General features: G+C 46.0%; 1 protein-coding gene across 2 annotated transcripts in view; it reads left to right on the forward strand.

The window, feature by feature from the left end:
• The first annotated feature begins 5,470 nt into the window (after window positions 1-5,470).
• LOC146543515 (uncharacterized) overlaps window positions 5,471-15,248 on the forward strand; it is a 51,603-nt gene continuing 41,825 nt past the window's right edge. The window contains exons 1-2 of one of the 2 annotated variants that reach the window (XM_085235257.1): window positions 9,184-9,738; window positions 10,630-10,741. In XM_085235257.1, the coding sequence (XP_085091383.1) occupies window positions 9,724-9,738; window positions 10,630-10,741 (127 nt within the window). In that variant the 5' untranslated portion in view covers window positions 9,184-9,723. Of the gene's footprint in view, window positions 6,192-9,183; window positions 9,739-10,629; window positions 10,742-15,248 lie in introns of those variants that run through there. The other variant, XM_085235258.1, reaches the window with a different exon arrangement.

Consider the following 15,248-nt stretch of genomic DNA (forward strand, 5'->3'; position numbering starts at 1 on the left):
GAGTTGCAGCACAGCAATGGTTTGGTTGCACTGCTGTGATGGCTACTGACAAGTGCTGGCGCCTTTTAAAGTTACCACTTAGACACCAACATAGTGAAAACAGAACAATGTGTGCATGGAAAGTTTAAGGTTAGGCGTTTTTTTTCTTTGGCTTCAGGCCAATCTTCACTCTGGCTTCACATCCTTCCCAAAAATCATTTGTGTCCTGAGATCCTCGGGAGTCAGAGCAGATAGGACTTGAGAGGCCCCTTCTCTTCCTAGCTGTTCTGTGATTCCTTCTGTGATTGGGCTTCCTTATCTTTGACCTTACAAAGATTTTGTCAGTCTGCCTCCTTTCCTGCTCTGCACTGCTGGGAAAGCCTAAAAATTTGGACCCAGGCTTCTTTTCAGAGACGACGACCAACGTTGTGCAACGACTCTTCTGCTTAGCGGCCATGGAAGAGCTGTTATTCTGCACGTCGTCCCACTTATGCTGGCTATTCGGTCACAGCTTTTGAGTGCGCTGGGAGACAGCACGGACACTGCTCCTTGCTTTCCGAGGGCCTTCAGCCTGAAATTCCCATACTGGAATGTCTCCTAGGTCACTTTCCAAACGCATCATTTGCACTCCTGGAAAATTCACAACCAGAAGCCTCTTCTTTCTTCTACAATTGGTTTCTTCACTTTTGGTAAGTGCAAATTGTATCTAAAAAATTGGAGCCAGAGAGGTTCTTCGAACTTTCTTTTTTTTTTATGATTTCTTGACAGTATGTTGGTGCTATCTTCCCATTGCTCTTGCCCACCCTTGGCTCCAAGCAAGGATGTGCTTTTGCTAGCTGACCGTTTTTTTAGTTCAGCCAATATCAGAACTGACTCTGTGTTTTGCAGTCTGTACTTCTTTCTTGAATCAGGACTTACAGTCTGTTCTTTCGCAGTGTGGTAATGAGATCTGGGATAATAATGTCAAGCTGTATCTAAACAATTGGATTAAAGGAAGCCCTTGGAAGAGGACAAAGTTTGATGTAACATTGGATCACGTGGCCAATTGCGAGCCATTTCCCTGGGGACAAAGTTTTCACTCCTGGCAGGGTTTAGCAGCAAGCTTTCAGCTTCTTTCATCATCAGCATTTTGCATCCAATGTTTTAAAATGTTTGGAAAATGCAGCTTAATGGAGATTGAAGGTGTTATCATTAATTGGACTAACTTAAAAAATTAATATTGTAAAGCTCTTTTAGTTTTGTTGTTATTGACCTGATGCTGAGAACAGCCTGTGCTATTCTAGAGGAGAGGAGAAGAGAATGTATTTTGCTTTGGATGTTTGTGCTGTTTTCCAAATTTTGGGAGGACAGAAGAGATTGCATTAATAGACAAAACTGAGGAAAAATACTAGGAATAAAATGGGGAAAGATTCTATAATTCACTGTAGCTGCTACTAATAAACAAATAAAAACGTCTGAGCGCAAATAGAAAATATTTCCTAAGCTGTTTCTTCATGTTGACCTGCCTTTGTTGCTTGTTTCCTCACAGACACAGCTGTGTAAGGGTGTGTAGTCAACCCACAGGTGTTGGCAACAGCACAATCAGGCCCCTTTGCCTCCACCCCATGTTTGAAGTGTTTTCTGTGCCAGTAATGCTGTGGAAGCTCTACTCATTGCCACAATCATAATGCTTGCCTTTCAGAACGAGACCATGGTAATGGCAAGTGAGAATGGACGTCTATTTGTCAAATTTAAAATCAGGAAAAGTTTGAAAGTTGGGCAGACTTCTTTTCTTTGGTGAGATTTTCTTTCTAACCACAAGTAATTACACTTAGAAAGCAACTACTGTACTGGTTGGTACTACAATTGCTTGCTTTGACCTCAAAACAGTAATTTTTGTTCTTGCCTTTCTCCTTGCAAAATTAACATTAGGTAAGAGTGAGGTAGACTCTTTCATAGCTTATTCATTAGCAGCAGCAATGTTGTTAATTGCATTTTGATTGTAGAGACTGTATTACAAGTGGCCAGAAAACACTGGATTTGTTTCAGATTTTCATAGGTAGAAGGCAAGAAAATCCTCTTTCTCTTTGTAGGTGAAGCAAATTTACTCTGGAGATCCTTGAGGCAAAATGAACCACAGCTGTGACGTTTTTCATTGTAGCATTGGCTTCAGTGTGCAAATCTTATTGTGAGGAAATACCATCGGCCGCTTCTTGGAGGACTCCATTCTCTATTTTTGGCACCCATCTTCTCAGCTTTGGTTGCCGATTTTTTTTTGGTTTTATTTACATTTGTCTTTGACTAAACTTTTCTAAAATAAAATAAAAAAGAGGTATCCCTCCGGAGGAGCCCTTAACTAATTCTCTGTGCCTTCTTGCACATTAGCACTGCTGGTTTGAAGCCTGGTGAGGCCTCCAAAACAATCATTGATCCACGCTCAGCTGCAATGGAGATGCACAATCTGATATTCATCTGAATTGCTGAATCTGCATTGCATTTCTTTTATGTTCTTTTGTTGTTTTCCAAGTGCATATTGGATTCACGTCAGTCACTTGGTTATGTTCAGCACTGGAAGTGTTTCTGATGACCGAATTTTTCTCCCGGTGTCTATATCATCGAATTCCCTCAGGTCTCCTTTGTGATTTCCTCTGAAGAAGTCAGTTTACACATGTTCCTTTGGGCTTTTTGCATCAACACTTGATAAGTACTGTGTGCTGATAAAACATGATAGCACATTCTTGAAGAATCCCTGAAAGCACACTGTACACATTTCATTGTATAGAAATGGACAAACCACACTTAAGATGATCTTAAGCAGTGCAGACCCTTCTCAGCCCCGATTTCATTAGAATTTAGTGAAAACTTAAATGTCTGATGAGGAATTTGAGATGGAAGATGTTACAATGACTTTTTATCCAAGGTTTAAGGTTAAATGCTGGTATTCATCTTGTCCTTGGTAATTAAAATGATTTTTTTTTCTCTTCCAAGTTTGTATTGGTAGGATCCTTTGGGTAATTTCTCAGAAGAATAGAATGGAAGTAGAACATTACAATTAATCTACTTTGGAATATTTGCAAAGGGTGAGTGAAAAGGCAGAAAAATGCAGCTCTTTGCAAGTAATGTGGGGTTTGAGCAGAGGAAAAGCACCTCTGGATTTGCTTTGAATATGAACAATTCTTGAATTCACTGTATTGAATGTTCCAATAAATTTTTAGAAACGCAGCAACTACTGAAACAAAATTAGATGCAAGAAATATTTTAAAAAGAAACAAATGCTAATTTAAAGCAAACAGGTGTGGCAGAAATGCTGAGTCACGGCCTGAAGCAGTGATGGAGCACCTGGTGGGGAGGCAGGGCCAGCCCAGGGGAGCTCAGGTGCAGGCAATGTACAGAGTGATGTTAGGGCTGGAGCTGGGATCCTCCCCTTCCCAGACCTCATTTAAGGGTTGGCAGTGGAGGCGTGGGCATTTCCCTGGAGATCCCTGTGTGCTCGAATCCTTCCTAAGGTAGGCAGTTTTTCTTCCTTTGTGTCTGTGGCTGGGCTTGTTCTCATTTGCTGTAGTGTAAGATTGTGCTACTGCTGTTATTGCTGTACTTTCCATCTCCTTGTAACATTATAGCATTGCAACAGGTAGGAAATATTATAAGCACATTGCAGCTGCTTTGTTTGATGCAAGGAGGTAGAATAACTTAGGTTGGAACAGACCTTCAGGTCCAGCCATCAACCTGACCTACTGAGTCCCATTACTAAACCACATCCCCTAATGCCACAGCCAAATCTCTTCAGTCTGTCCTGGGATGGGGGCTCCACTTTCCTGGGCAGCCTGTTCCAAAGCTTGAACGCTTCCTCCACAAAGAAAGTCTTCCTAAACAGCTGCACGCTGGCAGAATGTGAGACAGTTCTATTGTTTCCTATTGCTTACTAAGTGAGAAAAGAGATTGATACCCACCTCCCTAACCTCCCTACAGCCTCATTTCAGGTAGTTAAGCAGAGTGGTGGGCTCTGGCCCTCAGCCTTCTCTTCCAGACTAAGCCCAGTTCCCTTAGTCACCCTTCATAGGTCTTGTTTTATAGTCTCCTTACCAATTTTGTTTCTCTTCTCTGCATATCAGTAATCCTTATTGTAGCGAGGGGGATGTATGACAGGAGAAGTGATTGATGTAGCCCCAAGATTCAATGGTACAAATTTACTTGCAACCACAGCAGAAATCAGGGCAAAAACCCAAATATTCAGGTTTGTTTATAGTGTAGAGGAGAAGGGCAGTAATAAATAAATAAATTCTTCAGAGAACCAAAAAGAAAGAAGAAATGGCTTATATATTTGAGTGGGGAAAAGAGACAGAGTAACAAACCAGGAAAGAGTCAACCGGTAACCTAAATTGGGTGAGCTATTAAATGGTTTTGTAAATGTACCTACAAAGTGTAAATGATATTAAATCTTGCATTCAAGATGACAAAAGTGAATTCAGATAGCGCTGAGCAATGTGAGGAAAGAAAATGTATAAGGTTGATAACTACAAATCTAAGCAGCTGTGTGGGGAAAATCTACAGGTTAAGGAAAAAAAAGCTAGTACAAAGCTCAGTTGGAAAAAATGATGGAGTACTTGCTGTGAGATTAGAAAAAATGGAACCCTGCAATATCATTTATAGAATCATTTTTCTGAGTAAAGATGCTTTTAAGGGCTGGAAGTAATGATTTATGAAGAAATATGGAAATAATTAGATAAGTTTATCTTGGCAAAATAAATGAAGAGTGTTACACTTGTCCATGAGCATTTGAGGAGCATAAACAGAAACCATGGAGAAGAGTTGCTTGGGACAAGGCCTAAATAATGCCAATAAAATGTATTGTGATCATGATACAAGAAGGAAAATGTGTCTCAGGTATCAGGTAATGTCCTCCTTTATTGAGATTTATTAGGCACACCATGACAGGAGTATGAAGTAAATGGTGAAAAGTCCATTCACTGAGTCAACTGAAATTGCATTACAACATGTAGAACAGATCAGCCCTGAAAAAGAGACTGTAATTTGCCTGATGTTTCACACTATGGTGAAACCATGGCACAACGGAAATTTATTGCAGTTTTATCTCAACTTCATTAATGCCCGGGTTCTGTCTTGGTGTGAGAATTCAGACGTGCAGTCCTGAGTCCCTCGGTCAGTGTGCCGTTGTTACGTTAACCACAGAGTTCTCAGCTGAAGTTGCGTGTGAATCCTGTGGCACAAATTCTACACGCATCTGCTTGTCCATCCAGTTACTGTCCCCAGAACCAACCTGAGGAGAAACTGGGGCAGGAAGATCTTGATGCTGTTTTACCTTCTAGATCCCAGTTACTTTCTCAGAGACCTCCCAGATTCTGAGTCTTCAGCAGTCCAAGTGTTGAGTCTGGGTGCCTGGCACAGCTTCAGAGAGCTCTGGCTCTGATTGTCTACTGATAAAGCCTAAGTGGTAGACTTGGAAACGCTCCCATTCTTTTTCACCTTCAGCAACTTGCTTTCAGGAGTCAGTTACTGCCAGAGCTGAAACAGACTGATGGTTTGGCATCTAGCACCAAGTGTTTCTTTGGCTCGATTCCATGTCTTATATCATGCTCAGCACAAAAGAACTGAGTATTTATTGAGCCTCTCGCTCTCTCTCCACAGCTGGTTTCACCACAGCTCTTGGGTCAGTAGTATTGTCATGACAGCAGGTTCTATTTAGATTTTATCGGAGAACGTGGCTACAGATGCATTTCCCTGGATCTCTTTGCTCACTACTACCAGCAAGGAATTTCTTTTTATCATTCCTGGAGGTGACTCCTCCATGATTCTCAAAGGAGTTTCGTCGCCACAAGGAAATGAGCCTGGAACAGGACGTGCCCTGATACAGACCTCAGGAAGAACACTGATATGCTGCTTTGTGCTGCAGCGGTCATAGCATACCTTCCATTCTGGCTGTAATGGTGCTTATTATTTCAGTGGTCTCTCTGGGTGCTCTTCTGGAGGAGATACAGTTGTCTTATCCTAGGTATCTCATACCAAACAGCGCTTCCAAATGCAGCCCAAGCAAGCAGAAAGTTGTGAGCCTCATTAAAACTTTCTGGCAGTGCCCAGTCCAGCATCCTTCTGTGAGAATACTGAGAATAGGTGAAGTACAGCAACTAGTTGACAAGGACTTCAAATTCCAGTTGACTTTTGCAGTGCAATTACTCATACAGTTGAGGCGATCCAGAGCTTCCGCCAAAGATCCTGTGAGTAAGTGATGTGAAGCGAAAGAATTTGATAATCTCACTCTATTTCTATCACAAAGTGTGGATGTCATCAATGTTTTCTCTCCATAACTTGGATCCTTAGAAGGTCTCTGTGGACCGTTCTCAAGCAGCCCACCTACCTCTCGCGCTGCTCCCTACAGGAGTCCCATCCTGGCTCAGGTGTTCAGGGACACACAGTCTGTTGTGACAGATCTCACTTTCGATTGGCTTTCTCAGCAAGGCCTGGGGTGAGATGGCAGGTTACTTTTTTAAGGTCTCCCAAACCACATCGGAGACTCAGGGGTGTTCCTGACTGCCCTCCAGAGGGTCTGGATGAGGCGGTCTGGGCAAATGCCTTGTGCTGTCCTCCGGAGCAGCACACAGTATCTAGTTACCTTGCCGGGTTACACTGGGATGGGTGAAGTGTTTTAGGCTGCTGTAGCAATGTGTCCAGTCAAGGATAATGGTAAGCATTCTTGGGAAGGTGGGTTGTTGAAAGCTCTAAGTCCAAAAACCAATTCACTGTGCTCCATTTCTCAAAGAAGGGAATGCTGCTCACAAGCAGCTCAGCCTCAGAACTAATCTGAGTGTTTGGGCAACTGTGAGTCCTGTAGCATCCAGCTCCAGCAAGGGGACAAAGTGCAGGCAACACTTCCTTCCCACGGCTGGTGCTGTGTTCTTGGCCTCAGATGGCAGCTGCAGCCGTGTTCTGTTTGATCGTGCAGAACGTTAAGCCAGAAGTACTTCATGCTTGAGGCTCTGAGCTTCAACAGATTTGCTTAGAGTGACATTGCCATGGGTCTGGTCAGCACGTGGCCTTAGAGGAGATGGAATGTACTGAATAATGAGAAGTTATATCAATTTTTAAACTATCAAATCTCTGATTGGCACATGTAATCTGATATTTCTCTGAGGCTAATAACATAACCAGATGTAGGCAGCTGTTCTTGCACAGTGCAAATGGAGCATACCTGTTGCCAAAGCTATGTGCTGTCAAATCTCAAGCTTTCATTCCAAATTAAGATGTTAGGGCTTTCCTTACCTGTGATAAGCCATTAAATATCATTCAATTACCCTTATATTAAGACCTCCCCCCCGTTGTTTTTTTTTTATTTTTATTTTTTAACTCAAGCTTACTTTACTGAAAGGCATCCTGTCTTGATTTGAAGATATTAAAAGATGAAGAATCCTCCTTCCTTTGATAGGGTAGCTTTTTTAATATCTAATCATTCTCACTATAAAACTCTGTGCCTTATGTCTAATTTAAACTGGTCTGGCTTCAGCTTCTAGCAATTGGTTCTTGTTATGCCTTTCTCAGCTAGATTAAAGAGCCCTTTAGGACCTGGTATTTTCTCCCTTTGAAGGTACTTATACATCGTAATCAAGCCATCTCTTGATCTTTTTAATAAACCAAACAGATTGAGCTCCTTAAGTCTCTCATTCTGAGGCAGTTATTCCAGTTCTGAAATAATTTTTATGACTCTTCTCTGCACCGTCTCCAAATTTCCACTGTCCTTTTAAAAGTTCAGACCCAGAAACATAGGCAGTTGGGGAATTTACAGTCAACTGTTTGTCCCTTTTCCCTAAATCCTGTACAGATTATCTTATTCCCGTGGTATGTTCCACAGCCTGTAGAGTTGTGGGGTTGGTTTGTTTTTTTAATACTAACTCCTGGAAACTGTGCCCATGACTGTCACTGAACCCAGGTGACTAAGAGATGATCCAAGACCGGTAGCGCGGCACCAAAACACTGTGGTCTGTACCAGACTTCTTGTCCCATTTTGGTTTTAACTACAAGCTGATTCTTTCATCTGAGAAATACAAGTGCACAGTTTGTGTTCTGAATCTCCTGTCATGAGTAGTTTCCTAGACTGCAAGCTGTTTAACTGTCACTCATTCTGGAACTGTAGTGTACTGGGAAACCTGTGTCAGGAAGGGTATTTTATTGGCTCTTTGGAACAATGCTAACCAAAGAAATAGTGTTGTGTGTCACTGACAGAAGAAAACAACCCGAAAAGGCCAAAAGAAGTGCAAGTCAGCAACCTTGCATGAGCAGGGTGTTCAGTTTTCAGACTGCTGTCTTTCACAGAGACTGGGGGTCCTGCTGGTGCTCTGTGCACCTTTGTCTGTTGCACCTTGTCCAGAATACCCTGCTCAGCTCCTCACGGGAATATTAGGTTTGGATGCTGAATTTCACTGTCGTTTATTTTTAATATAAAGTAGATGTGGACCTCTGCTCTGCCTCATAACCATTCTTAAGCTTTCTCTCCCCATTCGTACTACTTATTCTAAACCACTGGCTTCATAAAGCTGGGAACTTTGCGTGCTCTATCTGTTGAAATCTACTTGTTGCCTTTTGATCTCCTTTCCTATTCCATCCTCATTATTAATTGATCAGCTGTAGTTATCTTCTGCAGTGTGCCAAAACTGGAGACTAGACGCAGGGGACGTAGCGTTGACAGTACAGGGCATTTTTCTGTTATATCAACTAACTCTCAGCCCGAGGCACCCATCCTTACAGTTACCTGCAAGGTAGGCGCTGGTTATTCCCCTCATTTTAAGGTGGGGAGGAGAAGCAGAGGTGTGGGAAGCTCCAGTAGGTCGGGGCTTCAGCAGATCTTCTGACTCTGGGTCGTTGTGCCTTCTCTGTTCTATGTTTGAAAAAAAAAAAAAAAAAAAGTAAAGCGCGTTAGCTCTGAGAATGGCTTTTATCTTCACTGTGCTTCCTTCGGAAGCCTTCCGTCCTGCAGCTGCCCAGCGATCGCTGCACAGAGACTATTGGTTGGATCAGTTATTAAACGCTGAGGGGAGAAATAGGAACAATTACAACTTCGGTATCAAAAGAAGCGATTTCATTTCCTTTCTGAAGTCGCTGTGATTCTGTAGCACCACCCGGAATCCTCGGAGGACCCGGGCCGTTCTGTGCAGAGCGGGGCTCTGCGGGAGGAGCGCGCTCTCCCATTTTCCGTTCATCTCTGCCTTAACGGTTCGTTGTTGTGGTGGTGGTGGTGCTTTTTTGTTGTTTTTGTTTTTTGTTTTTTAATTAAACGGCAGAAGGGAAATAAAAGATCCTGCGAGCTGCGATGCCGTGCGGGCTTTCGAGAGGCGCTCCGGGAGAGGCGGCGCAGCAGGGCGCGAGGAGCACGGCGCCGAGTCCCGCGCCTTCCCGCACCCGCTCCTCTCCCGGCTCTGGCGGCGCTTTGCAGTTCACGCGCGCGGCTCCTCGCGCCGCCCCGCTTTGGGCCCGGCCTCAGCGCGCGCCTCCCGCCGCGCGGCGCTCGGGGCGCTGCTCGGGGCGCTCGGCCGGGCCCGCCCCGCGCTCACCCGGCGGGCCGGCAGCGCCCCCTGCTGCGCCGCGCGGCACTGCGGGCGGCGGGCGGCGCGCGGGCGGCGGCCGTTGGCGGCGGCGGGAAAAGGGCGGCCGCGTGCCCCGGGCGTCCGTTTGTGAGCGCCCGCTGAGCCCCGGGGCCGCGGGGTGGGGGGGCTGCTCTGGCGTTCGCGTGCGGAGCGGACTACGCGGGGCCGCCGAGCGATGCTGGAGGAAACGGTAGTGGTAGACTGGAAGGGGAAAGCGCGTTTCAGACCTCCGTTGCGCTCTGTCGCCTGTTTGCGCGATAGCAGTGAGGCCCCGGGGTCCCGCGCCCCGTGCGTCCCGCGGCTGTGCGGCGCCGCCCTTCGTCTCGGGTTGACCCGGCGCCGCCCGAGCGCTGCGCGTGTCGCTGGGCGCAGCCGTGCCGGCACGGCGCCTTCGGAGGCCGCTCGGCGTCGTGCGTGGGTCTGGGGATCCTTCGGCCCGGAACGGAGCCCAGTGCCGGCGGCTGGCGGGACGGCGGGGTTAGGAGGGGGTTCCCGCGGGCCGAACGCGGCTCTCCAAAGGTGCTCTTGGGATGGGCGGCGAGCAGAGGCCGCCGGGACCTCCAGAGCGGACCGTGAGGAAACGGTCAGACGCGATCGAACGCAATCACGCAAATCACAAACGGGCCCCTCCGAGACCCGTCCACCCATCCCTGCCCTCGGCTCCGGCACCGCGCGCCCACGCGGGCGGGAAGGACGCGACGCCTTCCTGCTGCTGTGCGGGGCTGGGGAGCGGCGCTGGCTGTGTGCGAGGAAGGGAAGGCCGAAGCTGCAGGGAAAAAAAAACGGTGTGGGGAAAAAAAAATAAAGTCTAGAAATTGGGGAAAGCATTCTGCTTTGACAGAATAAAAATAAAACCTGGAACGGGAGAGGAAAGGCATGAAAGAGTTAGTGACAAAATATCATGTACGGCTGGGGAGATGATGGTTTTATTGGTATTGCGGGGGGAGGGAGAAGCTGAGAGGCAGTGAAAACACAATTTGGCCTAAAATTGAATTTCTCTGATAAGGAATTTCAGAAGCGGCTGCCTCATTCACTGTGCAGCCAAATAATCATATGCGCTTTAATAATCTTTATTTTACAGGAGTACGTTGCCAGGGTAACAGAGTGTAAGCAGGAGAACAGCACCTTGCAGATCACAAAGGCAAATCTGCAGAAAGAAATTTCAGCGAGTTTCTCTCTGCCTTTTTTGCAATGTAATGACGACTTATTTTTCATGCACTGATTTAATAATCTTATTGAAAGATCCTTTCCCCGTTTCTCTTATTCTTGTCTGTCTGAGCGTGGACAATAGCAAAACCTGGAATTGTCGAGTCCACCGGGCTAAGCAAACTAACAGATGTAATATGTTTAGCATTTTTATGTAATTACTTTTTATTGCTATTTTACCCCTGTTTCCATTCCTCCCTGGTTAGTCGCTGCTTCTTTTCCGTTACGGCCCAATCAGGTGGTAGTGAGGGGCTGGGGGAGAGTTAGTAATTGACTGCATTAATCGGAAATTATTAGGTGGATGTATTTTCCAGGGTGGGGGTTGGCTGCAGAAATAGACCTTTTAGCGCGGGATGAATTGAATTATGGTCAATGCAATAATGAAGTCTCCAGGCTGCAAGCTGTAGAGAGGACAGTCATCTTCACAAAGGTTGTAGTGTTATTTATAATGGGCTCTGCTCTTGGGGTGGGAAGCAGCGTGCGGCCTACTGATGTGCCTCTGGTGCAGGTGTCTCGGTCAGTCGGTCTGGACATAAACTGAGTTGATACGCTCGAAACCAAAAACTTTAGAAGATCTTCAGTGTTGGTGCAACAAAGAGCAGGAATGTCAGTACCCAACATCAGGGAAGGCGCAGCTTGAGACGGTCTGCAGCTTGTAAACATTTTGCCTCTCGTCCTCTTTCCCAAGGGCTGGGACTCCGGAAGGAAGCGTGGGAAAAGCAGTAGTTGTGGTCTGCGGAGAGGAGGTGGGAGGGAAGAGTCTGTGAAATTAAAGGCAAAATCCAGTTTGTCTCCATGCAGCTGACAAATTTCAAGAACCAAAGAACAAAGGGCGTCACTTCAGCTCGGGCAGCTTCTGTGCTGCAGCCTGACCAGCAGGGTGTCTGAGCATGGCTCTGGTGCATGGAAATGGTGGGGCTGAGGAAAGCAACGCAGGGGCTGTTCTGCAGCCCTACCTGAGGGTATCCTGCTTTCTGTGCTCTGACTGACGCTGCTGAAAGGAAACCGTTTGTTATGAGGCCATAACAAATTTAAAAATTACTACGGAGACTTATGCATTCTGCATATCATGCAGTAATTAGTATGTATAGGGAATATGCTAGGGGACACTTTCACTGAGCGATTACTTCCTGCAAAGTATACGTTTCTCTCTTAGCATCTACTGAGTTGCTCTGGGTGTGGGATGTTCCTTTTGAACTGGAATTTCATGGGTGGTGAAACTTAGCCTGAGGTTCACTGTCAGAATTGTTGCAAACTGCTTTGAGAAGAATTTGGTTCTTCTTTGAGAGCAACAGTAAGAAGAAAGCACTCAGAGCTGAGGCTGGCCAGGCAGGAGAGCGGCTGTGTGCGAGACAGATGAAGTGTGTTCTTAGCAGTCCGGGGCGAGCCCTGTCGCTGCCTGCATTGCCTCACTCCCTGTGTTTTCCTCCTAGGGAAGAATTCACCATGAAGTGCTTGGACCCTCATTAACACTATGCCTGTTTAAGCATACAAACAGAGAACAATTTGAGTTCTGAGGCTGTTTATTTCTACGGACATATTTAGACAAACAGTGTAGGAAAGCCCTTCTCTGCTTCTGCCTTTATGTCAGACGAGCCTGCTGCTTGGCAGTGAGGGAGGGAGCATCTCCCTCTTCTGATGTCCTCCAATGGCGAGACCAAGTTGTGCTACTCTGAGGAAAGGCACAGAGACCTGCAGATCTCAAACCAGCCTGCTGACTCAAGATTTATCAGTTGTTCAGATTTAGGTAAAGTCAGCTTTGTGCAGCTGAGACTCACGATTGGTTTGGGGTTTTTTGGGGGGTTGGGTTTTTTGTTGTTGTTGTTTTTTGGTGTTGGACAGCTTCTGTGGGATCCAACAGCTCTGATCTCCTAAGCATATCCAAGGAAATTTTTAATGATTTTGGTCATCCTTGCAGAACAACTTTTCACAGAAAGTTTGCACGTTGCTGCATTTCGTATGCATATAAACGCTAACAAAGCATCGCTCTTCTCTGGAGCCCACAGAAGGGCCGCCTGGACTGCGATGTGGGTGGGGTAATGCCAGGTGCTGATTGGGATGGGCTCTTGGTTGTAGGCTTAGGAGACTGCATTTTGTGTATCTTAAGGCAGTGCCGAACAAGAGATCAATTCACTGAAGCTTCTTCTACACATTTTTAAATGTATTCTGTCTGTGTTAATCATCCCAAGTTTGAAAATTTAGAAAATCAAGAGGATTGTTATCTCTTCTTTGTGAGAAGCAGCAGGGAAGTCCAAAGTATGAAGTGAGATGGCAAAAATCTGCACTTGCAGGTGGAACAATAGTTATTCACCATCTCAGACATAGAGGGATTTGTCTTTGCACTGATTCACTGGATTCTACTTCCTTTAGAAACAGTAGGATAAAATTTTGGTAAGAAATCGAAGCCTAGCTGCTTAAATACCCGTGATATTTCTAGCACGAAATCTGGGTAATTTACTTTCCCCTTCCTGCTAGTTTGTATCCTGCTGCCTTTTGAAATGGAAACTCTTCTGACCCTGTCACCCCTGTGTTACTCTGAATAAAACTCTGTTTAATTGTGTTCTGAAGCGGCGTGCAGGGAGCTCCCGCACTACTAATCAGCTTTGCTGGTTTGGATATGCATCTCCAGGATCCATGTTGGCAGAATAAGTTGATATAATTGCAGTTCTGCATCAGAGATTTAACGCTTAAGAACTTTAAAGGTACAGGTCTTCACGTCTGTTCCTGTTTCACCGTGGGAATAGCTCTCGTGCCCTCAGGGCGCCGAGGAGGAGCTGTGCGGGCAGCTGTGCTCTCCCTGCTCAGAGCCGCACAGCAGCGGCAGCGCCCGCCCCGCACGGCACGGCACGGCACGGCGATGCTGACCTGCGGCACAGCATCAGCGCAGTGATGCCGCTTTGGGTGAGCTCTTCCGTACCTTTTTGCTTGCAATACACGACGTGAAGATGCAGGTAATCCTTACTGCCTGGGAACCTTTCGTACAACTAAAAGCGTCAAAACGCTCTAGCCAGAATCTAAGTTTTGTACCGGCTCATCTGGACTCATGTTTTGAAGAAGATCTGTTAGCTTTTTGGGAGGTCTGTATATAGTTCTATATTGAGAAGACAGCGGTGGATCAGTTTAAATTTAGGCATGGCAGAAGGTATTGCTTTGGCAGATAGTCATAAACATTAGCCCCGTTCCTTACCCTGATTGCCCTCTCATCTTTCTCAGAAAGCACAGCCGTTGCTTTGGTTTCTTTGCATTTTACAATAAATGTGTTTAATATTGAGGTTTGCCCTGGCCAGAACCTGCAGGCAGTCGGCGCGTGGTGTTGCTTTCAATTTGCAGACGTTTTTTCATTGCTCTGATAATGTGCTTCTGTTTGGCCTTCAGCATTCCAAAAGTAGGAATGCCACTTAACCTGAGTCCTGGCTCCCTGTTACTGTTTGATCAGTAACAGTAATGCAGTAACTGCCTCAGACAAATGACTATACTGAGAACACTCCCAATTGCCCTGCAATAAAACCGCTATCCTCCCTGAAAGCAAAGATGAGGATAGAAAGGGCAAGTATGATTGGAAGGTCAACAAGTTTGAGCACTGACAGAATGAAAGAAACAAATTATAACAGCGAGGACATGATGCTGAAATGCCCTGTGTCTAATTCTTGGCTGAGCTGGAGCCAAGGTGTGCTGGCTCAGGTCTCTGGGCTGTCTCAGATCCACGGAAGTGGAAGCAGAATCTCAGCATCTCAGCCTGTGGCTAGCTGATTCCTTGTGTGTTAAACTTCAGTCCTTGAGGTCTCGCGTGGAAATGTTAAACGCTAACGAATATCACGGGCTGTGCCCCGTTAAGCTCTGTGTCACCGATGTCGCAGTGGCGTTTGTTGGTGGTTTGCTTGCTGGCCTCGCAGGCCTGGTGCAGCACCATCGAGTTCTGAGACATCAGGGCTCGGAGGGCACGCGGCTGTTGCTGGGTTGCTTTAAAATTGTCTCTTTGTAAGTTACAAGCAAATACTTTGTTGGCACTGCCTCAGATGAGGTAGGAAAAGAAACACGTTTTGCAGTTTCCACTTTCTGCTATCTTTTCTGTTTCTCCCAAAGGAGGCAGATCTGACTGCCCTGCCTTGTCCCACTGATACCATAAACGGCAGCGTAAGGAGGTGACTGGTGGGAATTCAGCTTCATCTGTTCTGTCTAAGCCTTTACTCACTACCTTAAAATAAGTATAAAAGCAAACTTTGGGAGATTTCACCATTTTATGTGTTTGCTGACCCTAAGCTTATTGAAGTCATTGTTTTGGAAAGGCTGTTTGCCTTTTGAATTTGAAAGCTTTAAGGTTCTGATATGTTTAGCTACGCGTGCTTTCTGTTGTACACCTCAAAATATGCGTCTGCATGGCACGATTGCCTCTCGTGTGCGTTTCCAGGACCCAAATCCTAAGCAAGACCTGCTGACGTTGGGCAGCTGGACGCTGCGCTGCACACTGTGTGTGGGCTTTGGAGCAGCCTTGTG

Source organism: Meleagris gallopavo, chromosome 13, assembly GCF_905368555.1.
Source record: "Meleagris gallopavo chromosome 13, MGAL_WU_HG_1.1, whole genome shotgun sequence".
In the NCBI taxonomy this organism is placed as follows: Eukaryota; Metazoa; Chordata; class Aves; order Galliformes; family Phasianidae; genus Meleagris; species Meleagris gallopavo.